General features: G+C 38.6%; 1 protein-coding gene across 5 annotated transcripts in view; it reads left to right on the top strand.

The window, feature by feature from the left end:
* daam2 (dishevelled associated activator of morphogenesis 2) overlaps window positions 1-27835 on the top strand; it is a 166739-nt gene that overhangs the window by 95793 nt on the left and 43111 nt on the right. For all 5 annotated transcript variants that reach the window (XM_061968499.2, XM_061968494.2, XM_061968496.2 and 2 more), the window contains exons 4-11: window positions 4582-4656; window positions 9460-9554; window positions 20850-21183; window positions 21705-21815; window positions 23772-23875; window positions 23992-24058; window positions 24143-24260; window positions 25423-25561. In XM_061968499.2, coding sequence (XP_061824483.1) covers window positions 4582-4656; window positions 9460-9554; window positions 20850-21183; window positions 21705-21815; window positions 23772-23875; window positions 23992-24058; window positions 24143-24260; window positions 25423-25561 — 1043 coding nt within the window. The remainder of the gene's footprint in view (window positions 1-4581; window positions 4657-9459; window positions 9555-20849; window positions 21184-21704; window positions 21816-23771; window positions 23876-23991; window positions 24059-24142; window positions 24261-25422; window positions 25562-27835) is intronic.

Here is a 27835-nt window from a genome sequence, read left to right as displayed (position 1 = left end):
GTGAGATTTTATATCCTAGCTTCAGTAGAAAAATATTCTCTTTGGAGATATTGACCCTTTGGAATGTTTAACATCCCCATCACTGCTTGGAAAGGAATGTGTTGTTTAATGAAAGCTGGAGAAGAGAATATCTTGAAAATGTTGACTTAGACCAGTGCTTCTCAGTGATTTTCTGTTATGCCCCCCCGCCACCCATTCTCCAGCGCGACTATAAATGATATCATGTATCTATAAAATTGTTATAAGTACACCTCTGCATAACATTGTATCCTTATCAACATTAAAGCAAACAACACACTAGTCTTTCCTCGTGTCCCACCGTAGTTACAGTAAAGCCAAGGGCAGCATACACGTCATCATATTCTAGTATAGCAAAAAAAAGTTCCCCAGAGGTCACAACCCTGGCACCGTACTGCCACCAAACCCACCAAACCAGAACTGTCAAAAGTTGTAGTTAGTCATTGGCAGAAACGCTTTGTGGACTTTACACGCCAGACGACATATAAACTACATGAAATAGGCATCGCCCGGCAGCTCACCAGAGCCCTGACCCCCCAATAACTGGCGGAAACCATATAAGAAGCACCGCAGGTAATGTGAGATGAAGCAGAAGGAGGTCTAGTGCGTACAGATCTGTGCTAGGCTATTGGCTATTCCATTGATCATCCTGGCCAATGTTTGCTCCCTGGACAACAAAGTGGACCGTTTACACCAGGGGTCCCCAAACTTTTTGACTCGGGGCCGCATTGGGTTAAAAAAATTTGGCCGGGGGCCAGGCTATATATATATATATATATATTGTCTTTATAATCTGTTTTGTCATTTAACATCAATTAACATTGATGTTCATCAACATTTAACATTGTCCTGTTATCGATGGGAAAATTCATTTTTAGACAATATGATTTGCCTGAGCGGCTAGGAGACACCGAGAGTAACAAGCGGTAGAAAATGGATTAGAAAGGAAAGATAAAAATAAAAATAAAAATAAATATAAAAAATAAAAACTTTTTTTTTTTAAGTTGGGACTTCCCGTGGGCCAGATTTTGAATGCTGGGGGGCCGGATCCGGCCCGCGGGCTGTAGTTTGGGGACCCCTGGTTTACACCTTCTGAGATCCACCCAATGGACTCTGAGACATTTGGCTTCATTACATTATCCTGGACTCGACCACTCAGCTACAACAGTTAACATGCTCCCATAGTGACATATGACAGATGGCTATGCATCTCATGCCACTTTTTTAATATTTACATTAAAAATTATCTTATCTATGCTGTTTTATTATCGCACCACAGAGGGAGACAACCATAATTTTTATACTCTATATACCATGGTGAATTAGCAATTAAGACTCCTGAATTATGCATCTATTCACACCCTTTTACATTTCTTTTTGTTGGGTGTATTTCTATAAAAAACATTTTTTTAAGACCTACTCGCTATGTTTTATTGTCTTATTGGAAACTTTTGCTGACTAACATGCCAGCACTTTCCCCATGGCCAATTATACACATTAAGTAACGGGCTCAACTACTTCCCACCCCCCAATTCCACACACATTTTAATCTGGTTAAATATATGCTATTTATACATTATTTAAGGTTCCATGCAGGACCTCTGTTCCCCAAAAAATGTGTTCACATGTGACTTACCACTGATTACAATACTGTAGGCTGTTGCTCGCATTTAAATACTGCACCAAGTTGAAATTCACTTTAAAAATCAGTGGCCCAGAAATATAAAAAAACATTTATGTTGGTAATGTGCAGTCACAACACATGTAATATGGTGGTCCATGTGTACGCTCTACCTCCTCCTTAACTCTTCCACAGCATTCACTGTCTACTGTAAGTTGAAGTACATTTTGGAGCCAAATAAACAGAAGAGAGCTCAAATGACACTTCAAAGTGCTTTGGTTTTAACTGTGGCTGAGGGGATTTCTACCCCCTATTGCTCCTAAAACATTGACTTGAAAGGTACATTGTGTGTGTAGGACTTTTACAATCTGTGAACTATATTATTATTGTCAGAGAAATGTTTTTAGTGATACAAAACTCTTTAGAATGGCTTCTTATACAACCGGAAGATCGCTGAAATATGTAGTTCCTTCTAATCTAGCAACCGGTCCCTCTTGCAAATGCAATCAGCTGGCATCCACACAGTCAAATATTTGTGGACTCTGGCTTCGCTTAAGTTTTTGGGCTTCCCAGTAGCAATATTCCCCTCAACAGTTTATAATATGAAGGTAAATAGCTTTGATGAGGAATACCGAGCAGACAGCTACTGTCCACATCTGCTCTTTCTTGAGTGCAAATCATATTTAACGTCACTAGACACATGGTATGGTCTGTGTTTTGTGACTGTGTGGATTTGCTGTTTATGGAAGGGTGGGCTTGACCTTTGTGTGCCTCAGCTGAGCATGCAGCTGGAATGCTTTCTTACGTTACACACATAAGTATGCTTGTGTTAAGTCTTCATGTGTTTGTATTCACATTCATTCATAACCAATCCTTCCTGTTTGCATGTTTCCTTTCATGTAATCAGATCACAAAAGCCATTGAAAGTCAAATATTCATGTTTGCATTTTAATATGACTTGAAAACACTAAATCCTATGGAATGCTAATTACAAGAATTATAGCACTTAGTGTAGCTCATGAAACTGCAAGTGTAAACATTACATTGAATGTTGTCAGAGGCTGTTATTCAGACGAGGGCAGAGTAAGGCCTCCAGGTTCTTCATCAATCAATCAATGTTTATTTATATAGCCCTAAATCACAAGTGTCTCAAAGGGCTGCACAAGCCACAACGACATCCTCAGTACAGAGCCCACATAAGGGCAAGGAAAAACTCACCCCAGTGGGACGTCGATGTGAATGACTATAAGAAACCTTGGAGAGGACCGCATATGTGGGTAACCCCCCCCAGGGGAGACCGAATGCAATGGATGTCGAGGTCTGACATAATATTGTGAGAGTCCAGTCCATAGTGGATCCAACATACCGGTAATATGGGTTATGGGTTATACTTGTATAGCGCTTTTCTACCTTCAAGGTACTCAAAGCGCTTTGACACTATTTCCACATTCACCCATTCACACACACATTCACACACTGATGGCGGGAGCTGCCATGCAAGGCGCTAACCAGCAGCCATCAGGAGCAAGGGGTGAAGTGTCTTGCCCAAGGACACAACGGACGTGACTAGGATGGTAGAAGGTGGGGATTGAACCCCAGTAACCAGCAACCCTCCGATTGCTGGCCCGGCCACTCTACCAACTTCGCCACGCCGTCCCTAGTAAGAGTCCAGTCCATAGTGGGGCCAGCAGGACACCATCCCGAGCGGAGACGAGTCAGCAGCGCAGAGATGTTCCCAACCATCGGTTCTTAATCTCCACTTGAGGATCCGTCTGGCATTGCGTGTAGCTGTTTGAATTAGTTTATTATATGATATTTGAGCACATTTTATATTTCAGTTGTTTTTAGCTTCAGCTTATAAACTAGTAGAGTGCAATGCAGAACAGGAATGTTCCTGATTACAATGGCAGGGATCGACATTGATGGCATTGCGCAAGTGTAATTCACATAGCAGTGGGTTTGATTCTTGCTAAACTATTTGTATTATGTACATCTAGAAGCAAGTTTGTTAGACTTTTTTAAATACTAAAATGGCATGTGTGTGGCATTAAAATATAGATGTGTACAAGTCAAGTGTTAAAGAGTGAACAGATTAATTCTTCTTAATGGTCATTTAGAAAAACATTTATAAGAAAACTGTTTTTCTGGTGCTCCAAATTAAGCAGATTAACTCAATATTTTTGTCGCAACACTACGTAGATGATTAACCTACAATTGTTATCATATTGAATTATGTTGACTTTCAAAATACTCATCCAGTGCAAGCAAATGAAAATTATATCTCCTATTTTGCTAAATTTCTCAGTGAGATTTAATGGCAGCTTTTGAATTGTTTCCATTTTTTATGGATGTGCACAGTCTGACAAGAACATGTTTTACCAAATGTTCTTAACTTCGGCTAAAAGAGAAACATGATCTTGGGTTTGCTCATGGCATCATGCAAGCTACAATTGGTCAGGACAAATTGTTTAAATGTAGAGTTGTTTGAAAAATTGGAGAAGTATTAGCATGAGATGCTACAAGCAGTAGAACATGGATGGATGGATGCTATGACCTGGCCAATACAGAATCCTAAGAGATTCAACTAAATAAGGCCTGTGAACTTACTCCAAAAAAACCTTATATAAAATGTGTTATTTCGTAAGACAAGACTTTTCAACTCTTGATATGCAGTATATGAGTTATTTCACAAACTGAAAAGGGTGTGCATTGAGATAGAAAATATGCATATATATATACGTATCTAAAAAAAACCACAATACAGGTACAGTATATTCATTAAATCCCTGGATATATCAGTGCCAAGTCATGTATGTTTGATTAGCTTCTATTGAGATGGATGTACTGTTATCTGCCCATAAGTCTACATTTTACTGTTTAATGCAATAAAACCTGTTTTTTTGTTTTTTTTAATATATTTTTGTTGTTGTATCCCTGTACAGGAACAAGAGGACCCCAACAAACTAGCTACAAGCTGGCCTGACTATTACATTGACCGAATCAACTCCATGGCTGCCGTAAGTTAAACTCTGTCCTCTCTCTTCTTTGACATGCCTACTTCCTGTCACAGGAATTCCATATAAAATTACAATATGATGCTGTTTTATGTTAGTAATCCATTCCAAAAGTTCAGGTGAGGACCGAATAGGTCGAAAACCCAATCTATTTTTCCCATAAGAAATAAAGGAAAATCAATTAATCTGTTCTAAAACAACAAAAATACTCACACAACACATTTTTAGAGAATGATTATAATTTTACGTGCATAAAAACAATGTGGAATACATAAAGTATAAATGACGAATATAATTGATGTATACATATATACATTTAACCTATTTTTACCATTATTGAAGATTTTTGTTGATGAATATAGAGAAGGAGAGTCGAGGGGTGAGCCACATGAATGCCACCTTTCTACGAGTTCTTTCTTGAATTCAATGGTGGTTCCTACCTTCTTTATCCAAGTTATTTTGCAATCAAATTCAAAAGAAAAAGCACAGAGTCGAGTCACCAATGTATGGGATTCTGTGTTTGGGCACTCGATTCCACAGATTTAGATGCAGACAAAGGGTTTAATTTGTTACGCGCAGACAGCGTACAAACGGAATTGTACAAAACCCAAGGCACTTGAGCCTCGGCCTTTCGTTTAGAATTAGTTTCCTCGGTCTATTACTAAAGGACTATAAGGTTACTGTTTCTTTGAAAAGCATTTTGTGTGTGTGTGTGTGTGTGTGTGTGTGTGTGTGTGTGTGTGTGTGTGTGTGTGTGTCTCTCTCTCTCTCTCTCTCTCTCTCTCTCTCTCTCTCTCTCTCTTTCTCTCTCTCTGCTGGCTACATGATCAAATTCCATTAGTGCGGCCCCAACATTCTCCCACACAGTGACGACAAACAGGCCGGTCAGACAGACAACAGTCAAGTCAGTGGGAATGACTGTTGGAGACATGGATGAGAGCCAGGATGAAACTGCTCATTACGTCGAGCTGTGATTTTTAAGCTGCCAATGCAAACAACACATATAGTCAGCCGTGCGCTCTGTATTATTTTAAGCCCAACTGCTGCGATAGTTGTGGTGTCTCATTGTACATCAGGCCAAGGACCGGTTTCTGTCGTTGACCCATCAGTTGGAAACTGTGTGTGTACAAACTGACTCCAAAAATTTTAAGAGATCATAAAACATGACAGATTTATGGGGTCCTTTTTTATGAATTACATGTATGCATGACGTTTAGAGACCTGCTGAAAGAAGGCGTTCAAACTGAGTGAGGATGTTAGCTGTTCTTGCTGGCTTGTATCCTGTATATAATTGATATTGAATGAATTCTTAAGTATTGTGTATTTGTTTCGTATTTATAAATTACTTTGCTAGCCTCAGAGATTGGTGTTTCCCACTAAAAGTAAAATTCATAAATCACAGAAGGATTATTTTCGATTTCATGACTCAATTATGAAAAAGTCTTGCAGAGCGATATATCCCCCTACACCCCATTTTTTCACAAGGAGTCTCATGTTCAAGCTGTATGTCAACTCATCATAGCTCTACACCATTTATTTCCCTTTCAGAAAATGTTTTACTCTCACTCACCATAATTCCTCCTCCACAGTACTCCTTACAGAATCTTGACAAAACAGAGTTAGATATGAATAATTCAGGGTTGATTTGTTCATCAATGTCATGAGGTCTCAGCTCCCAGTTGACCGCATACGGGAGAACCCTCCAGTAGCTAAGTAATCAGATGAGCTCATTATTGCTTCGAGGCCCAGCGAGATTACCCTCGTCTCGATGCTCATTCATAAAACTGCCTCACAACCCTAAGATTGTTTGTTGGCTGCGGAGTGAAATTCCAAATGTCCTTGCGACTTTTGTCAAATTATTTAGCCGTGCTGACTCAAAGTTTGTACATCGAGTATCAGAGCACCCATTTAGACAATCCTACATGATTTTTTTTATGCAAAGCATAGCACCTCATTCAGTGTATTGAAATATTTTACTTCAATACTAATACAACTTTGAAGTGTTTTTTCCTATTAATAGCTCATATTTGCTTACAAGATAGGCTACAGTAAAATTAGGATGCTCTCTCCAATCCCCTTTACAGAATTGCATTTGTTAGTTTAATGACACACAGAGTTTGGGCCCTAAGAAATCTGTTTATTTGTTTCTAAATTATAATTTTTTTCCTGAATTCTGTTACCATTTATAGTGGTACAGGGTTTACATTTTTCCAACAAGGGCTGCATACTAAAAAAAGTGAAATAATGCAGGTGGGCATTTTGTACATCAAATATGCTAAAACCAATAAAATGTACCAGTATATATTCAACTACTAAAAAAACATTGTTATCTTATCTTTTATGTTATAGCTGACAAAGCAAATAGTTGTTAGTCTTATATCTAATATACCTAATTTATAATGAATTCATTTGTTTTTGAGAACATGTCCATAGCCCAAAATTGTCCATAGGCCACACTTTGGACACTACGAATTTACACTTATTTTACCATCATTTGTGTCCGTGAGTAAAATACAGAAATCCTTTTTTTTTTTATTGATACCATACAACATTGGATAATTTTTTTCCCAGTATTTCCAGTCAATGTAAAACAATATTATAAAATAACAATGTACTAATAAATGTTTTAAGTTTACATCATGATTTCAAGCAAAAGAAAGCACACACACAAGTATGCATCAGGTATTATTTGGTAGCCAAACTACAGTACTGGAAGCTGTTGAGTTGTAATTAACTTACCAATGAAGATGTTTAAGAGCCGAGGATGTCGTTGTGGCTTGTGCAGCCTTTTGAGACACTCGTGATTTACGGTTATATAAGTAAACATTGATTGATTGATTGATTGAAGATGCTACAATCCTTGGCGTGGGCGGTCACGTCAACAACAGACAGGTGACTTGTATTAGCAGCAGCAGCAGCACAGTGTTTTTCACTGGGAGTCATGCAATGAAATTCAAAATAAAATCCATGGAGGTTTGTGAAAAGTTCATTTTGGAGGTAGCAGTTGAATGTTTGTGAGGAGGTGCACCGGTCCTCGTAAATGTGTCCTAACAATGACCGCATTTCGGTCACGTTTTGGCAATTTCCACAACTTTCCACGTTTTTGTTTTTTGGGCCAATTCCGTTATTCCACCCACAATTTTATTAACACAGAAATTTTAGGGCCCTACCTAGTCCGGCAGAAAGTCAGTGTCCCTAATTTATATTGCAATACAAAACAGTTTAAATTATAATGATAAATGGGTTGTACTTGTATAGCGCTTTTCTACCTTCAAGGTACTCAAAGCGCTTTGACACTACTTCCACATTTACCCATTCACACACACATTCACACACTGATGGAGGGAGCTGCCATGCAAGGCGCTAACCAACACCCATCAGGAGCAAGGGTGAAGTGTCTTGCTCAGGACACAACGGACATGACGAGGTTGGTACTAGGTGGGGATTGAACCAGGGACCCTCGGCCACTCTTCCACTGCGCCACGCCGTCCCTATAATCAAACAGTGGACTTCTTCTCGGTTGTTGAAGACTTTTAAACCAAAATGTTTCAACAACCAAGAGGAAGAAGTAGTCCAGTTACCTTAGATTCGAATGGGTGAGAATTCACACAGACTTTCACTCCATATTTCATACACATGCATGGCCCAAATTAAGAATTTCATTAATTGTGCTCATCGCTTATACGGTTAATGACGAATCAGATGGCTTAGGGATATCGTTCTGGCTCAAAGGGGGGTATTTCTGCTAATACGCATTTGGGGAAGTACCCTCTGCTGGTTTACCAACTGGCTTTAATACTATTCCCATGTCAATTTTGGCCCCAGGTTAGAATGGTCTTTACAAGTAACAGATGTAGAAAGGTTCATTCGCCCAGACAAAGCTTGTCTCTCTAACATTTGTGTCCAACTTCCCATTGACTCACAACGTATTCATAGCCAAAGCCAAAGTCTTGACTGGCGTAGAGTGTCTCAACCATCTGGACGTGAGGCTAAGTCGACACAATGGTTGTTTTGACTGCGACGTTCCCGGATTAAACATTCACACATTGAACAGACGAGATGTGTTAAAAAGCAGGCAAACATGTGAAGGCTCCTCTTTGCTAGACATCTATTGTTAGTTCGTATGTCTTTTCTTAATATTTATGCCCACCTTACATCGAGAGGCTTATGTTTAATAAAACGGGGGCCCCACTTTAAATAAATATCTCTTCGGTCAAATTAATAGGCAAACGCTGTGACTTGCTTACTGCTAAAATACACTGTTGAACCTTTACACCTCGCATGGAGCATCCATGGAAAAAGGCTGGAGGTTAAACAGAAGCCCCTGTGGTGCTGGCGGAATGTCAGCTCAGCAGCAGCTTCATTCTTATTCATTACTATATGAGTATTGCGCTTCCAATTTTTTATAATGATTTGCAATATTTTTCGTAACCATGTTGTTTGTTGGACTTATTTTGGTATTTTGCGCTACTTCAATCCAATCCAATCCACTTTATTTGTATAGCACATTTAAACAACAAAAATGTTTCCAAACTGCTGCACAACAATATTCACTTCACATTATGGTATTAATGCAAAATTACATGAAGGGTGTTTACTGGTGTATTTGTTTTCTCAATATGATTCTGCTCAAAGAGGTACTGTTTTTATGTCCTCCACCCACAGGCATGTTACAATGATACCATGTTAAAACCAAGATAAACAAGCAATCATCTTTGTGATAACTGAAAACTGCATATTATATAAGCATGCAGGTAAAGGATTCCACGACACCTAAGCAGTTGCTTTCTTTCATTTTCTCACCAGATGCAGACCCTGTTTGCCTTTGATGAGGAGGAAATGGAAATGCGAAACAAGGTGGTGGAAGATCTGAAGACAGCACTTCGGACTCAGCCAATGAGGTATCCTGTGTGTGAGCATTTTCCCTTCAAAGCTGTCTCGACTCACTACTCTCCAGTGCTAGTTCTACATGTCACAGTATCACATTATCAGACTTATTTTTGAAATGCGACTGATTAAGGTTTGTACCTGTGTAGAATTGTAGTCCTCATACAGGGTATCTTTCCTCGACATGATCCCACATCAGCAGCTGCTTTAGTGGGATCTTTAAACTTTATGCAGTAGTCTGGACCCAACTTGTGTGTTTACCCGGTGCCTCTCAATTATTTTCTGTTGCGCCCCCCCACCAGGAAGAAGAAAATGTGTTGCCCCCCCAACTCTTTGCCACATTTATAAATACTATGATTTGTCTATGAAATTGTTATAAGAACACCTCTGCATAACATTGTACCGTTATTAAATATACAGAACATTTTAAAAGAAAAAAGAAAGAAACATAGATAAACTTACAACAAACAATAACTTTACCAACATCGTTTTTAGTCAGTAATAGAAAAGATTTAAAGTGCATCTATTTGCCTTAAATAAAAAAAATATATATATCCTTATTTAAACCATGAACATTTTTTGAACGACTTGAACCATGTGATACGGAAAAATAAAATTAAATAAACTCAATAAATAATAATAAATTACAATTGATCAGTAACATTACCTCAGGAGCCCAATATATAAAACAATTTAACCTACAAAACTAAAATGAATACAACTATTTGTGCTGATTTATTTTCATTTTTTTATCGAAATGAGGAAGTCAGGATTAATGGCTACAATAAGCATGTTTGGAGTGCACAGCTTTTAGAAGCGGGGTTTGAAGCATGATACTGCATGATTCAGATAAAGCATGTTTCCCGGGGTCACATGGACCCTCCCTGGCATCGCACGCCCCACTATTTGTGAAGAACTTCTCTAAGGGAACCATGATGTTACAAACCTTATGTGCAGAGTGACAAATGTTTAGTGCAGACTTGTGTCTGGGTCACGTCTGGGTTGTGTATATCTGTGTGTAAGCTGTGTATGCATGCTTAATGTGAATGTGAACATCTGTGTGTAACCCAAAATACCTTAAACATTTTAAAATGTATTAATGAAACAATAATCAAATATTTTTAAAGTAAGACACATACGCACACTACAGTAAGAGTACTTATTACTCACTGATTTTTTTTTTTTTTTATTGCCACAGACAGTGTACTTAATTGGGGTAAAATTGCATTGATCCGTTGTGGTCTCACGCTACTATTATATTGCAGTTTAACTTTTTTATTTCTATGAATTTCCATTTAATCCTGGTAGATTCATTAGAGTATATCTGCAAGTGCATAAGTCGAAGATTAGTGATGATTAGTCTGATAGTTATATTTTTCAGGTGTAGTATTTTAGCTTTTTTCTGGCTTTTTAATTTGTAATGTCTGCTTTCTCCAGAGACAAATTCAAAATTATTGAAGTAATGCCATGAGTTCTTTGCCATGAGCTCATATAGCGGCCTGTAGAGGTTGTATGCGTAGTTTTGCTGTATGTGAACCTACAGTCACAAGAAATGTTCCAAGTCAAAAAAATATTTTTCGTTAGTGGATCATATTGGCATAAATTCTGGATCAATCTGTCTTTTCTGACTCACTTATCCTGTCCAGCGTTGTTGAGCTGCATTCCATGCCAGTTGATTTAGGGCAAAAGGCAGACTCATGACCAATAAGCCACCCCAAATTATCATTCACTAAGAGTCACTCGTCAACAGGCCAAAAACAGTCTTAAAGTTTGGACCAATTCATTCTCACTCTATTCTGTCTGCTTTATCATTGTTAAAACATTAAAACTACTTCATATAAAATCTTGGGTGTATATGATTCAAATTAAATCATTCACAATATTTAATAAGCCGACAAACACCACTGAATCTCAATTATTAAGCATTGCACCTATGTCTAAGTAATTATAGTATTAGAGTGATTCGTTGCACATTAAGTCACAGCCGTGGTGTATTCATCAGCAGTGTTGTGTGTAGCAGGTGTGTTTTATTTCCTCTGAAAACTCAAATGCTGTGCTAATGTGATGACATTTGCATGAATAAAGCAAATAAATACAGTGTGTTTTCCTGATGATGTTGCCGGTGTTTATGTCTGAGGGAAGTGTTTGATGTGTCAAACGTGATCGTCAACTTCATCTCCATATACAGTATTATTTTATGTTTCACTTTTATGGCAGTGGCTCCTTCCGTCTCTGCTTAGCTTTGATTCATGGCTGTGTTGGGTCATTGCCTATATTGGCTGTAGTCCCTGCTTCCCTCTGCCGTTTCAGAGAGGCAGCTGCTATGTAGCGTGACAACACTCTCTTGTGCACTCACACAGCTTTTTGCTTGGTCACAGACCCCAAACACATGGTGGGCATGCAAGGGGCAGGTGGAGAGAACAGATGTAGAATTGCTTGCAAACTGCTACTTTAAAAGTTAGCAGCTGGATGCAAGCATGTCAGCCAGGCGTGTTGTCTTTAAAGTCTCATCAGCATTCCAATTGCTTTTGAGAGCATGTTTGCTATTACGTTGCAGCATGCTGTACATCATTCAAAATGTTATGTTTATGATTGTTGGAACTACTGAATCCACCACAACTTGCCATGCGATTGACTAGTACTCAGTCCAAGGTGCACCATACCTCTGGCCCTAAGTCAGGCTCCAGCTTCCTTGACCCTGAACAGCCTAAACGGTCAAAAATGGGTGGGTAGATGGAAGTACACTTGTTTCTGACGTTCATTTCAATCGAGACAGGTTTTGTTTAGAAGGCAAATATGTATATTTGAGAGTGAAGATTGTATACTCCCAGAGATGAGGGCCATGTACACAACTCGCTGCCTAAAGCGAGTACACAACATCCTGAAGGACAGATACCACCCAGCACATGGCCTCTTCAACCTGCTACCCTCTGGAAGGAAGTATAGATCAATTCGCGCCAGGACCACCAGACCCCGGACCATCTTATTACCTCACTCTTCACCACCTCAATAATTGTGCTCTGGACATTGCATTGCTGCAACATCAACGTAACACCCATCAGACATCTGACTGTTCCCACCCCCACACCCCTCTTATCGCGATCTTCCTGACAATGCTAAAATGTAAACTATTGTCAACCTGCACATCAATGCAGATTCTATGCCGCTGGACAAAGCTCAAACAAAATCTCGTTGTTCATGTATGACTTTAGTGTTATTATGACAATGACAATAAAGGAATTGATTGATTGATTGATTGTATTGATTGATTCTCTAAAGGATCTCGAAAGTCCTGTATGCTGTTTTGGAAGAAGTCTACATGCACTATTCATTTTTATTTGAACATGAAAATACACACAATATCTTGCTGTTCATGAAGAAATACCTACGTCAGATTCTCTAACTTGATTGCTTTGACACAATGCCACACATCTATTGGCAAGGAGAAGTCAAGATGGGGACATTAAATGGTGCTCATTCACCTGCAAATGATGCACACCAGGATCAACTGGGGTTCAGTATCTTGTTTAACAATACTTCAATTTGGTCTAGGATGGCTGAAAATTTAACCAAAGGCCACCCTAATATATAATAAGATACAGGAAGTGTCAAAAACAGAAGAATTAAGTAACAATGGGTCGAGCACAACTTGCAGAGGGACCATTTCAAAATGACAAACACTATACCGGTACTTGAAAACAAAACAAAAAAGACGAGATATATTCAAAGTATACATGTAGATTAGGGATGTGCCAATCGATCGGTATCAGTCGATTTTCTTAAAATAGTATATGATTGGCCATTGCTTTTAATGCCAATCACAAATGCCGTTCCTCTCTTGCTGACAAGCGGCTAGCAGCTCCATACACAGTGTGGAGCCACTCTCCAATAATCACCTTCATTACGGCAAATAAAATGCATTTCTTGGTGTATTAAGTCATTATCAATTATTGTTATCACTGCAATTATCAAGCAACACCGTTTGGTTTAGTTTGATAGGATACATATTTGTCAATTTAGCTACTAAAGGATCCAGAAATATCCAACACGTGCCACTTTTTAAGCATGCATGTAGTACTTCTTGCCATATTGCAGCATTGCTCCACGTCTCATGAACTGTGCCGCTCGGTTAAAGTCTGACATAGATTGCATTGTCTTCGGGATGTAATGTTCCTAATTTCTCAAAAAATCTGGTTTTTGCTGTAATTTTTTTGACAAAATGTATGCAGAACAGGGTGAAATTCTTGATGTTTTGAGGGTCATTCTTTTTCTTGTCAAGCAGACCGTCATAAAGAGACTAATATGTTTACACTTCAACTTTCTGCACATTCTTTCTCCTCAAGACTTTCTCTGTCAATATCACTTTGGAGGATTAGCTGTTAGCGGTTCCGCTTGATGAAGAGTGGGCTGTTAATCAGCTTTCACAGGTTGCAAAATATATTAACTGTGAAGCAGAGCATCATATTTTCAGGGATTTCTACCCAATTCACTTTTTTATTTATTTTCACCCCAGTCACAACATTAGGCAGTTGGATAAACACCTATTGCACCTTCATTAAGAAAACCTGCACTATATAATTTGAGCTATATACTGTAGTAAAATAAATATAAAAACTGCCTTTACGAAGTTAATAATATTCAATGTGGATTAATTTAGCAATGCGTTTTTTGATTGGTTGTTTTGCTTTGTAGTTGAGTAGTACTGTGCTGCATTATATAAAACATGTCTTTGTAAAAGCACAACACTTTTCTATTAAGTCTCATTAACAGATGTACCTGATGTTGTGGCCAGGAAGTGTATGTTGTTGCCATTAAATCATCCCATCCTCATTCCTTTAAATCACAATATAATGATAGCTTGTTTTTATATTGTGACATATTGTACTGTAGGTACTGCCACCCACGATCGTGTTTGCTTTACTTGTTGGCATTTGTACACATTTTATGATTAAGGCATCAGGGATTTGGTCATGGTAATATGGGATGTTGTGAGCTTGGCCCTCGTCACTTTTAATGCTCCATGTGGATTTGCAGATAAGCTACTGCCTAAGAGCCATGATATGCTATGAAAGTCACAGATGTGATGTACACTATTTCAGAGCTCTTATTCGCTTGGCCTAACATCAAATATGATTTATGTGACGGAAAACAGTTTCAATATCAAATGACTTTTTTTGCACACTCACCTCCATTGAAATTAATGATCACCTCTGTGCAATTGTGTGAAAACATGACGGTTAAAGGATTGTAGGAAGTGAAGATAGGAGCACATGAAGACTTGAGTCTGTTGTAATATCGGTTACATGGAGTCAGTGACAGGTTACGAAGCAAAAGTCAAGTCTGCCCAGATTGTCCAAACGTGTCCTTTAATGTCCATCCATTTTCTACCGCTTGTCTTTATGATTGTTTAATTATAATAGACACTACTGCAGTTAAGATGAACTTTGATAGTAATTAGACCAGCCTAAGCATATACTACTGCCGCCCCCCAGTGACATGTGTCATTGCATTCCCGGTTATATTACAGTCTTTTTCTTTCTAGTGCATGTGTGTGGTTTGGCTCTGTATTGTTTAGCGCATATTGTCCGCAGCAGTCGTTTTGGTTCTGTTTCTTCTGTCTTGAAAACAATCCCAGCTGGTTTTCAAGTATGCAGCAGTTGTTGCCTTCCAAAGAGGAAGGAAAGGCTGGTCACCTTGCCGACCTGTCTCAGATAGGAGGCGAGGGAAGAATGCAGAGTCAAAGCAGATTGGGGGCCGTTGATTCGTTGAGGCGAGGTGGACAGGCCCGGCCCTAACCAATCTGGCGCCCTAGGCAAGATTTTAGGTGGCGCCCCCCCACATCGGCAGTGAAGTGTATATACTCACAAGAAACCGAATAGCTTTGTCTTTGACCTTTTTTTTTTTACTTACAACTATACCTAATATATAAAGTGGTGGAAAAGTGACTATTACCTGCAGGGCAAACATTAGCTAACCAGAAGGCAATAACAATGTAAACAAAAAACACCTGCTTAAAAGATCTAATACAAATGTCCCTGAGGAATGTAAGGTGGGAGTACTGTAATTACCTAACGTTACATTATTATTTTCCATAACAATTTAGCCCCTCCACAATATTAACCCGACGTTAAAACAGAACTAGCTATTTATTGATTAGCAATTGCCGAATCATGTAACATTAGCTTAATGCTAAAAAGCCAGCTACTATCACATTCTGTAACAGACAAATAATTTCATGTAGGCTAACGTTACCTACCTGCTACCTCTGTCTTTTCTCGTTTCTCCTCCTCTTCTTTTCTCTTTTTTCTTCCCTGGGCACCTGACAGTTTTGACATCTTGTGTTGATTTTTTGATGTGGTGACGTCCAAAAAGAGTCATGATACGGGAAGGGAGGGGGCGCACCGTGCGGGGGGGGGGGGGGGGCGTAATGTTGTAACAAATAATATTTCTATTAAATAGGCTTTACTTTGCATTTTAATTAACGTGGGATTATTTTTTGTATTTAGAAATAATAGTAACAACTTTTTTTTTTCTTTTTTTTTTTTCTCCAACATTTGTGGCACTGGCGTGGCGCCCCCTGATGGACGGCGCCCTTAGCATTTGCCTATACGGCCTATGCTACGGGTCGGCCCTGGAGGTGGAGAATAGCGAGAGAGATTATAGATCTGTTATAGAATATAGCATAGCTGCGTGTATGTGTGTTTATGTATTTTTTAAAACCCAGCAAAGAGTATAGCAAGCCCTTGAATCTCTTTCACCTTCTCTAACTCCCAAGAATAACATATTTCTCCTTCTGCTCTCCATACGTTTACACTCGGCTGCTCAGCTTAATTTCTTCTCCACTATAAAATATTTCTCTTTAAGGTAGTCTTAAAATTCCTGGACAGAAATACGGGTTGTATTGATTGATCTCTTTTCTCTGGCCAAACACTTGTCACTGAGGCGCTGTAAGAAGGAGCATAATCTGTTCCTGGGCGATATGGTGTAAAAATAAAATATAAGATTTTTTCAAAAAAATGTTGATTTACGATTTATTTTTTTAAATGTTCCTTGCTTTTTAAGACACCAATGAATACAAATGACAGAGATAATTCAGAACAAGTTTTTCTTTCTACCCAAGAATATACAACAATTCTTCTCAAAAAAAGAGGAGAAATATAATCTTAGAGAGAAATGTAATTTAAAAAAATTGTATGCACGTACAACACTTAAGACCTTCAGTATATCAGTATGTGGAATTAAATTATGGAATGGATTAAGCAAAGCAATCAAACAATGTACTAATATGATCCAGTTCAAGAAACTCTTCAAACTTAAAGTGTTTACAAAGTACAAAGAAGAAGAAGCATGATAAACATTCTGAATTTATTTAACTCATCCATTCTTTCATTCTTTCACTCTCAAAATAATCTTTCTTATCTCAACATATGAAATGTAACTTACTTCACCAATTATTAGTTATTTACTTATTTTTATTGTGATTACTTATGGAGTATATTGAATAAATTGAGAACAGGAAGTGAACAAAAGTTTTAGCAACTGTTATGTAAAAGAAAAGGGGTAGGATTAAATAAGCTCTGCTTCTTCCTACTCCTTTTCGAGCATGTTGAAAAGAGAAACTGGAGATTGTGATGTATCATGTTGTATGCTTGCATGTTCGAAATAAACTCAAACTCAAACTCTTTTATTTGATCAAAAACTAGTAGTTTGCAACATACACTGCATCTTACTCCAAGCAAAATTCTAATTTGTATTATGTTGTTCTTTTTAGACCGGATATAAATTGTCCTTTTTGATGAATCATTTTCAAAGAACCAAATCAAGGGCTTTGTCTGGGAGGCAATGCTTCTGTCTTGAACAAATTACTTCTGTTAACAAAAATGTAGCAAAGCACATTGCATGCAAAAAAAAATCCCCAACATTGAGATTAATAAAGGGCAAACTTAAAACTTCTGTACTGAATAAAATACTTATTTAAATAAAAATTTAGTTTTTTAAATGGAGTTTGTTGTTGTTGCCGTCTTGTTCACCTCATAAACAGTAGCATTTCCTGTTGCAGGAATACGTTTGTTTTGATGCACCCTTTTTTAAACAAACTTTGCAGCATGCAGTCACTTGTTTCACGCCTGTTGCCGCACAACCAAACTACTGACAACACTATTCTTTTCTTAAGAACAAACGTCTCGCTCCCACGTTAGTGTTGGAATTAGCCATGTTTTGCTAGGTGTGCCGCTAAGGAAATTAGTGGTAGGGCGAAAGCTACGGAAACTTCTGGGGGCAAAAAGTATGCCGGAGCAAGAGGAGAAAAAATATATAATTTTTTATTTTTTGAATCGTCTGCAACAAAATAAACTCAAATTTATCTATAAAATTCATATATCGCCTAGGCCGACCGTGTGGCTATTATTCTGTATCTTATAGGGTGGCTTGATTTACTGTATATTTAGAGGCTGTAGCTCTTGTAAAAAAAAATTAAAAAAAATAGTTGTTTGCTGATAGATCATTATTTGTGTTTCTGCTGCGATCTAACTGCATTGTCAAATGATTTTATTTTGTCTGAGAACAGTATTGGTCATACCAGGTAAAGTGTGTGTGCATTTGCTGGAAATCTGGAATTGATTGAGTTTAAGTAGGATAACATCTGTCCTCAATGTAGGTGCAATAATGATTTACATGTTTTTTGTAGTTTCCATGTCTATAAAAATCCAAAAGAGGGTGGGACTTGGACAATGTCATTTTTGACAGTGTCAAAGCAACGGATCTGCTACAAATCCTGTACATTCCACCCCAGTGTCCCACTGTTTGTCTCCTTTCTCACCCTCTTACAAGCCTGCATTTGTTTGAAATTATTCATCATGGCCATCAGGAATCTTTGACAGTGTGGGAAGCTCATTTGTGTGCTGGCTGCGACGCTCCGTGTTTATACATCCTGTCTTTCAGCTCGTCAGTCATGGAGGTTAACAGCTTGCTGCTCCGCGATTTAGACCGACTGAGAATTGTCTATGACTGTAGGGTGTGAAATGTTAACATTAAAATAGGCTTTTCACTTGTGGTGATATGTGCAGTTAATTTATTCAGTAACAGTTAGTCATGTGTTGATGTGACTTTTTCAGCCGAAATGCACTGTCCTGGTTTTTTGCAAAGGCAATTCTCAATAGACCAGAGTGAAGAGAATGGGGAGGCACAAATAATGCTCACTCTGTCATCTTACCAACAAATAGAAAAGAAGCTGAGTTTATTTGGTCTGTCTTTTGCAAATTCAAGAGTGAATTGTTAAAAATGTAATTGCTCCTTGAAGAAAACATGGACTTGGATACGTCTCTGTGAGGGTGTTTCAGTGCACTCCGCAGTTGCTACGGTTCTGAAGAAACTGCCTAAATCCCACCTGGGTGATCATAAACAAGTTAGGCTTTCACAGGTTCTGTTGAAAGTGAAAAAAATGCATTCTATTTCTGTCACTGCAAAGCGTGCACAAGTAAGATGATAATGATGCTGGAATTCTGCTTGTAACTGTATATGTACTGTATGTATATACATATATACATATATATATATATATATATATATATATATATATATATATATATATATATATATATATATATATATATATACACACACATCGGTGTGTGCATGTGCATATATACGTATACATATATAAATTTTTTTCTTTTTTCTTCTTTTACTTGAGACATCCCGCACGCCAGATTGTGAATAGCAAATGTAGTAAAACTGAAAACCTAAAAAACCTGCAGCTTTGGCAGCAATTACAGCCTCACCTATTTTTGAATACGATGCCACAAGCTTGGCACACCTATCTTTGGCCAGTTTCGCCCGTTCTTCTTTGCCCATTCCTCTTTGCAGCACCTCTCAAGCTCCTCCGTTTGGATGGGAAGCATTGGTTTTCATCCAAGATATCTCTGTACATTGCTGCATTCATCTTTCTCTCTATCCTGACTATTCTCCCAGTTCCTGCCGCTGAAAAACATCCCCACAGCATGATGCTGCCACCACCATGCTTCACTGTAGGAATAGTATTTGCCTGGTGATGAGTTTCCTGGTTTCCTCCAAACATGATGCCTGGCATTCACACCAAAGAGTTCAATCTTTGTCTCATCAAACCAGATAGTTTTGTTTGTCATGGTCTGAGAGTCTTTCAGGTGCATTTTGGAAAACTTTTACGAAGGAATTGCTTCCGTCTGGCCACTATATCATACAGGCCTGATTGGTGGATTGCTACAGAGATGGTTGTCCTTCTGGAAGGTTCTCCTCTCTCCACAGAGGAATTCTGTAGCTCTAAAAGAGTGACCAAAGGCTTTTTGGTCACTTCCCTGACTAGACTGAGATTATTGCAGCAATGTACAGAGACATCCTGGATGAAAACCAACGCTTCCCATCAATTCAGAGAGGTGCTGCAAAGAGGAATAGGCAAAACCGGCCAAACATTGGTGTGCCAAGCTTGTGGTATCTATCGTATTCAAAAAGACGTGAGGCTGTAATTGCTGCCGAAGGTGCATCAAGAAAGTATTGAGCAAAGACTGTGAATACTTATATACCGGTAAATACGATTTTTTTTTAGTTTTAATACATTTGTAAAAAAATATTTTTATATTGTCATTATGGGGTATTGTGTGTAGAATTGTGAGGACAAAAATGTATGTATTCCATTTTGCAATAAGGCTGTTACATAACAAAGTGTGGAAAAAGTGAAGGACGTTGAACACTTTCCCGATACACTGTATGTACAGTTTTCTGTGCATACGGTCCCTTAAGACGTTTTGCCTGACAATTGCTATGATAAACGCTTGTCAGTCCCTTTAACAAATGTGTGTGTGTATTCAATTCTGTGCTGATTCTTAGAATTTTAAGTCAATGCGACTTGGGGTCAAAAATTGGGGTTTGATAACAAAGCTACCATGTTGTGTATTTGTAAGAAAATTAATAGCACAGACAACACAGTAGCGGTGCAAATTTCCAGCAGTTCAAAAATGGAAGAATTACCTTATGGGGTTTCCTAATTTTTCCGTATAACTGCGGAATCACTAAGATCGACCACATTGCATGCATGCTGGAATGTTCGCTGCTATTCTCACCAGCATTACATTTTCATACATTCCATAAGTAATGTATTGCGTTCTTCTTGAACACCCCTGTTGAGGCTGGTCTTTCTTTTTAGAATCTTGAGGGCACTGGGATTTAAGGATTGTGCTGTATTGCACCATCTTTAATTTATTTGCATACATTACAATCTAAGTTAGTAATCAATTAATCCATCCTCTAAAAGAACCTTTCCTTTGTCCTTTTTTCAGGTTTGTGACGCGTTTTATTGAGCTGGACGGCCTCACTTGCCTGCTCAACTTCCTGCGCAGCATGGACTACGAGACCTCAGAGAGCCGTGTCCACACCTCTGTCATCGGGTGCATCAAAGCCCTAATGAACAACTCCCAGGGCCGCTCGCACGTGCTCGCCCACCCACAGAGCATCAACACCATCTCCCAGAGCCTGCGGACGGAGAACATTAAGACCAAAGTGGCGGTGCTGGAGATACTCGGTGCAGTGTGTCTGGTCCCCGACGGACACAAGAAAGTGTTGCAGGCTATGGCTCATTACCAGAAATACGCTGCTGAAAGGACTCGCTTTCAGGTTAGGCGGTCTTACTTTTGAAGTGGTTTCCTTGGACTGTCTCTTAAATGGTGGAATCTTAGAGCTATAGGCTGACGATGTTCATGTGAGGGCTGGACAAAGTTGATGCTTCAATAAATCACCCTGTAATCATTTTGATGTGAAGATGATTTGTGCGCAGCCCCTCAGACGTTTTGACCTCAGTGTAAGTCAACACACCTTAAGACCATTAGAAAGTTTGGTGAGGACATCCTGAGTTATAGAGGTCAAGAATGTGTAAGTGCCTTAGCATCTATCAGGCCCGAGTCAACAAGACACAATTACCTTGTCCCCCTGGGATGTGTGTTAAATCACGCCACTTTTGAAGGGAAAGTGACTTACCGCCACTGTTATTTAACAACAACGTTTGCGTGATTAATAAAGATTTCCGCAAGTTCCGTAACGTTTTCCTCGCTTACCTGGACACTAGTTGGTTACTTTGCTGTAGTTAAGCATCCCTTAAATTAAGCAAACCTGCTGACAACTCTCCCATCTGTTTGCAGACGCTGCTGAATGAGCTGGACAAAAGTACAGGTCGCTACAGAGACGAGGTCAACTTGAAGACAGCCATCATGTCCTTCATCAACGCCGTGCTTAACGCCGGAGCAGGAGAGGTCAGATCCAACACGTCCTTATTAAACGATAACCTATTAAAGAAACGCTTTTGTCGGGATATTTTCAGTATCTACAAAACTGCTGCTATTCATTATCTAGTACAAGAAGTCAAAATTCTGATTGTTGTTAAAACATTTTTTCAACTGCTGCCCTTTATGGAGGGAGTTTCTTTCTTTTGTGGATGTTGGATTGTGCACTGATCCCATCTGGAGCGCACACATTTACTCGCTAATCAATGACAATTTGATATATGTACTCCTCTCGCACTGACATTAATCTCCCTGAAATGTACTCCCCCTTCCACTCAAATATGTGATTTGCTTATTGTTACTTGACGTTTGCGCTTTGGAGTGCAGACTGATGTATGAGCAGAGTTTGACACCAGAGGACTGTTATTACATTCATGTGAGGTGGAGGTGTCACATTGGAGCATGTTCGCTGTAAATCTCAGGTTAAGGTGAATAGCTTCCATCATATTTGGAGTCAAACCGGGATTTTTCCAATGAATAAGTATATACATGTGTACATGTTTAAACATTTTGGGGAAAAAATACGTCTGTTTCCTAGGTGTGTGATGAGATCTCATGTTATGAGATAACACATAACAAAAGCTGTTTTAACAGGCAGAACCCAGTCAAAAGTGTTTTTTTTTTTTTTTAATAGTCCGAAGCATATCTGTTGAGCAGTGAGCAAGGAATTGAAACCGCACATTTGAGTACTTTGCGTACATAAAAAGAGCTAGCAAACTGATAGTTTCGGCACTCAGTCAGGTATGGCTGAGGAGACGCGCAACCGCTCTACTTCATTTGAGTTGCACAGCATGGCTAAACTGTCAATGACGTTTAGAAAAAAGCAGTCCAACTGCAGAACCCAGTCAAAGAAATGTTTTCTCTTTGTATTATAGTCTGAAACATATCAGTCTGGTGAGTGAGGGATTGAAACCACACTTAAATTGTTTTGCGTACAATAAAAAGAGCTAGTTTCGTTGCTCAGGCAGGCATGGCAGAGGAGACACGCGACCGCTCTCCTTCATTTGAGTTCCATAGCATGGCTGAACCGTCAATAATGTACGCCAAGACGCAAAACTGAAAAACACTCCGGACACTGGATTGCTTCCCATAGCAGCAAGACACCACTGTGAGTAGCCCAGAGAAAGCTCTCGTGAAATCTGCCTCGATTAGTAGTTGTTGAAGGAAATAGCAAATGTGATTCATCTGTGAAATTAATGCTCCGCTATATGATAAAAATAACTAAAATACTAAATATTACATGTTATTATAAATGCGCCTGTTACTACATTATATATATACTTACAGCATGTATATAAAATAATGATAGAGGCCTTTTGATGTTTTTTAGAGCGCTTTATAGGTGGAATAGAGCGAGTCCCATGGTGTTCATTTATGAGTTAGAATGCATTGAGAAAGAACAACATATCTGTTCTTGTCTCGCATAATCATTGTGAATGATAGACAAAATTTCCCCAAAAAAGTGCAATTCTCCTTAAAATTATTACTTTATATTGAGTTCAGTTCTCCTTAAAATTATATTTAATTTATTTTGACTTTTATAATTTTTCATTTTAGTTTTTATTTAAACAAGTTCAAAGGTAAAAGTGCATGCAAAGTTTAAAAAAAAAAAAACTTCAAAGCGCACCGAAAAATGGTTTCCCTGTGCAGTCATAAACATGGTCAAAGTAATGAATGGTGTTAGGTACCCTATTATTCTTAATTAAGAATAATTAATTTGCAACATTCTTTATGCCATAACATTTTGTTGGTTTTACAAGGCAACTGCAAAATAATGCAATTGTTAGTTAAAGGGCTATGTGTCTGTAGGTGATGGCAAAACTAATTATCTGTTTTTTTCAATAATAATCATCCAGGTATCCCATTTTTTCTTCTCTTTTAACTCTCATCTGAATTGTTGTCTGATTTTCATTGTATCATCTCCAGGACAACCTTGAGTTCCGCCTCCATTTAAGGTACGAGTTCCTGATGTTGGGCATCCAGCCTGTCATTGACAAGCTTCGGGAACATGAAAATGCCACCCTGGATAGGTAAATTTGTCAACTAATAAACAGTACCAGCCCAAACTGTAGACCTCAGTGGTTATTCTACCTTTTGCAAAGGCGAAAGCGGCGTACTTTTTCAAAGTTAATTGTTGTCTCATCAGGCATTTGGACTTTTTTGAGATGGTGCGCAATGAGGATGATTCAGAGTTGGCCAAAAGGTTTGATATGGTAAGTGATGCAGGTGCTGTACTGTATTTTCAGGTGTGATATCTCTCATGACAATAATACAAGATTGCCACGTTTTCTCAACAGACCCATGTAGACACCAAGAGTGCCTGTGCAATGTTTGAGCTGGTTAAAAAGAAGCTGAGCCACACAGACTCCTACCCACACCTCCTTTCCATACTCCAACACTGCTTGCAAATGCCCTGTGAGTCATTCCACTTAAAACTTCATAAACTAGATCTAAACCAATCTTAGTCTATGAGCATGAACTGATGAAGCCTGCTCGGACGAGAGGTGAAACATCTTCTAAGACAAACTGAACACTCCAGTTGCAATCAGTTGAATGTCCTGAGAATACAATTACCTTGATGAATAAGAACATCCATAGACATCTAAAAGGGGTTGTATTATGATTTTTTTCTACATTTAAAACACTTCCTTGTGGTGTACAGGACATGCAATGGTGGTTCTTTGGTCCAATTTGTTTTTTACACATCATCTTCAAGACGCTTTCTGACTGTCTCTTCAGAATGCGCTGTTTCGTGGTCGGCCTTATTTACATGCCAATGTCCTCCTCCAGACCCATCCCCCTTCGACTGTGTTTCCACTCCGTCAAACCATGTTTTAGCTTTTAATACTTCCATATCGAGTCTACTGACCCATGTAAATTAGAACTATACGATACTTTTTATTAGAAATGGCAACAGCGGAGGATTTAAGCATGCATGTGCATGTACAAGCCAGTTTGCACCACAACAAGAGGTTAGAGAAAAATAAGGAATTTAATGATTACAATTTATCATATTTTTTGTACCATAAGCCACATCGATATACAGTATAAGCCGCACCGAATAAATTTAGAAGCAAAAAGATTTGTTCATTTTTTATGGAAATAGGCAAAAGTGTTTTATTAATATCTCCGCTCTACTTCCATGGTTTGAATTCAACTTTTCAAGAGTTATCTGGATCCCAAATACAAAGAAAAGTTGGTTTTGCATAATATGACCTTTTTAAAACTACATGATTTCTCAAATTAAGTATTCATTTACAAATAATACTAAAGGTGGGGAAAATGATTGATTCTTATATGCATCATGATTCTGATGTGGACGATTCTTAAATAATGGACTAACGCCTAAATATTGATTATATAAATATGTTTGATAAAGTAATACAGACTTTTATAAAAGGCGGCACTAGCGCGGACACACAGCAAAACATAGAGGAACTTTGAGACTTACAAAAACAATTCCTAAAGGTTAAAAAAAGATCGGAAAAGACTGGTAAGAAGTCCTGCTTAGACACATTTATTTATTCCACGTTTTTTGGCAACACCTTAGCATTTCTGTTGTGATCTCTATATCCAGATAAGCGTGGTGGAAGCACCATGCATCACTGGCAGCTTCTCGACAGGATCCTTCAGCAAATAGTCCTGCAGGACGACAAAGGGGAGGACCCTGATGTTGCACCTCTGGACAACTTCAGTGTTAAAAACATAATTCGCATGTAAGTAAAACCCTTGTTAAAAGTTCACACCACAGGTGGTGAAGTGACTGTTTAATAATAGGAATATTGTTGGGTTCTACTGAGGTTTTGCTGTCAAGCTTGTTAAAGTATCCTTGATTCTTATTTGATGATTATGTGAAGGACCTATTTAGTTTCCTTTCATTACACCATCATCGTGTCGTAATGTATGATAGAGGCAACATGTACAGCACCCGTATTAAAACTCAAGGCCCAGGGTCAGAAATCCGTCCGGCCCCATCATTTTATGTGGCCTGTGAAAGCCTGGAAATAATAATAGGTTAGTAAAGTACTTTGTCTTTGCTTACTAAATGTACTTGTTCTTTCCATTTTGACATAAAAAAAAACATGAACTGCATGCTATTGCATATCCATTAAACTTTAATATTATCTAATAATGCAACAAATATTATATTATCATACATTCTGAAAAAAATGTAGGTTAAAATAAAAATAAATACTTAAATATCTGCTTGACTTAAGTTATCCATCAAATTGTGCACTGTAAAAATCACAATAGACTTTACAGTAAAATTCTGGCGACTGAGCTGCCAGATTTTTTTTTTTTTTACAGTAAAATCTAAATAATTTTTACAGCCTACATAAAAAAAGATATAGCAAAATAGGCAATTAGGAAACATTTATATTCATATATTATTCACTGTTGTTACAAGTGGCTTTCTGAGGGCAACTATAACTGCAATATGACCCTGTACAGCATGGGTGTCAAACCTTGGCCCTTGAGGTGATATCAAATTAACACTAGAGCTGGCCCGCCGATTATATACAGCGGCGGGGCCGCGGTAACACCGCATTCACCGCTAATTCTCATACTTGCCAATCCTCCCGGGAGACTCCCAAATTTCAGTGCCCCTCCCGAAAATCGTCACGCCCGCTTTTCATCCAGTCCAACGAGTGCTGGCCCAGTCACATAACATGTGCGGCTTCTGCACGCACACACAAGTGAATGCAACGCATACTTCATCAACAGCGATACAGGTTACACTGAAGGTGGCCAAAACAACTTTAACACTGTTAGAAATATACGCCACACTGTGAACCCACACCAAACAAGAATGACAAACACATTTCGGGAGAATGGGTTGTACTTGTACTTGTATAGCGCTTTTCTACCTTCAAGGTACTCAAAGCGCTTTGACACTAACATCCGCACCGTAACACAACATAAACACAACATAACTAATACCCAGAACCCTTTGCAGCACTAACTCTTCCGGGACGCTACAAGGGGTGGGGGGCCGGGGTTTGGTGGTAGCGGGGGGTGTATTTTGTAGCGCCCCAGAAGAGTTAGTGCTGCAAAGGGTTCTGGGTATTTGTTCTGTTGTGTTTATGTTGTGTTACGGTGCGGATGTTCTCCCGAAATGTGTTTGTCATTCTTGTTTGGTGTGGATTCACAGTGTGGCGTATATATTTCTAACAGTGTTAAAGTTGTTTATACGGCCACCCTCAGTGTAACCTGTATCGCTGTTGATCAAGTATGCATTGCATTCACGTGTGTGTGCGTACAGGAGCCGCACATATCTTGTGACTGGGCCGGCACGTTGTTATGGATGCAAAGCGAACGTGACGACAGCTCGTAGAGGACGTTAAAGGCAGTGCCTTTAAGGCACGCCCCCAAGACTGTTGTCCGGGTGGACTACGAGATATAATGACTGATGAACACCTTTGTTCAATAATGAAGGTTGCCTCAGCTCGAAGCCTGAGCCCCGACATTAATGAACTAGCATCCAAGAAAAGATGCCAGGTATCTGGCTTGGGCACATCAGATTAGATCAGTGTGTTGCAAACTGAGCAGTTTAAAGTCCTGAATGGTTCGTTTATTCATTGTTATTTTATTTTCAAATTTATTAGCCTGTGGTAAAAGTTAATGTTGATATTTACCTCAGAAGGCTGCAAATAGAAAAGAGGCATTACATTTTTATTTAAATTGTATTTGATATGCCATTGATATTTTTTTATTATTATTATTATTATTTGAAACTCTATTTTGCATGTCACTATAAAATTATGTAAGCCTTGCTTGTTCAATATTCAATGCAAAACTTGTTTGGGTCCCTATCAAAAGGTTAATTTGTTCAATCTTGGCCCGCGGTTTTGTTCAGTTTTAAATTTTGGCTCACTCTGTATTTGAGTTTGACACCCCTGCTGTACAGTATTAGGACATTTGAGTATGTGACGGCAAAAGGTCTTGACAGGCTTGATAAGATTGATATATGTACATTCACTGTGACAAGT

This window comes from Nerophis lumbriciformis, linkage group LG08 (genome assembly GCF_033978685.3).
Source record: "Nerophis lumbriciformis linkage group LG08, RoL_Nlum_v2.1, whole genome shotgun sequence".
NCBI lineage: Eukaryota > Metazoa > Chordata > Actinopteri > Syngnathiformes > Syngnathidae > Nerophis > Nerophis lumbriciformis.
The sequence above is the reverse complement of the archived record's forward strand: the minus strand, read 5'-3'. Positions and strand labels throughout refer to the sequence as shown.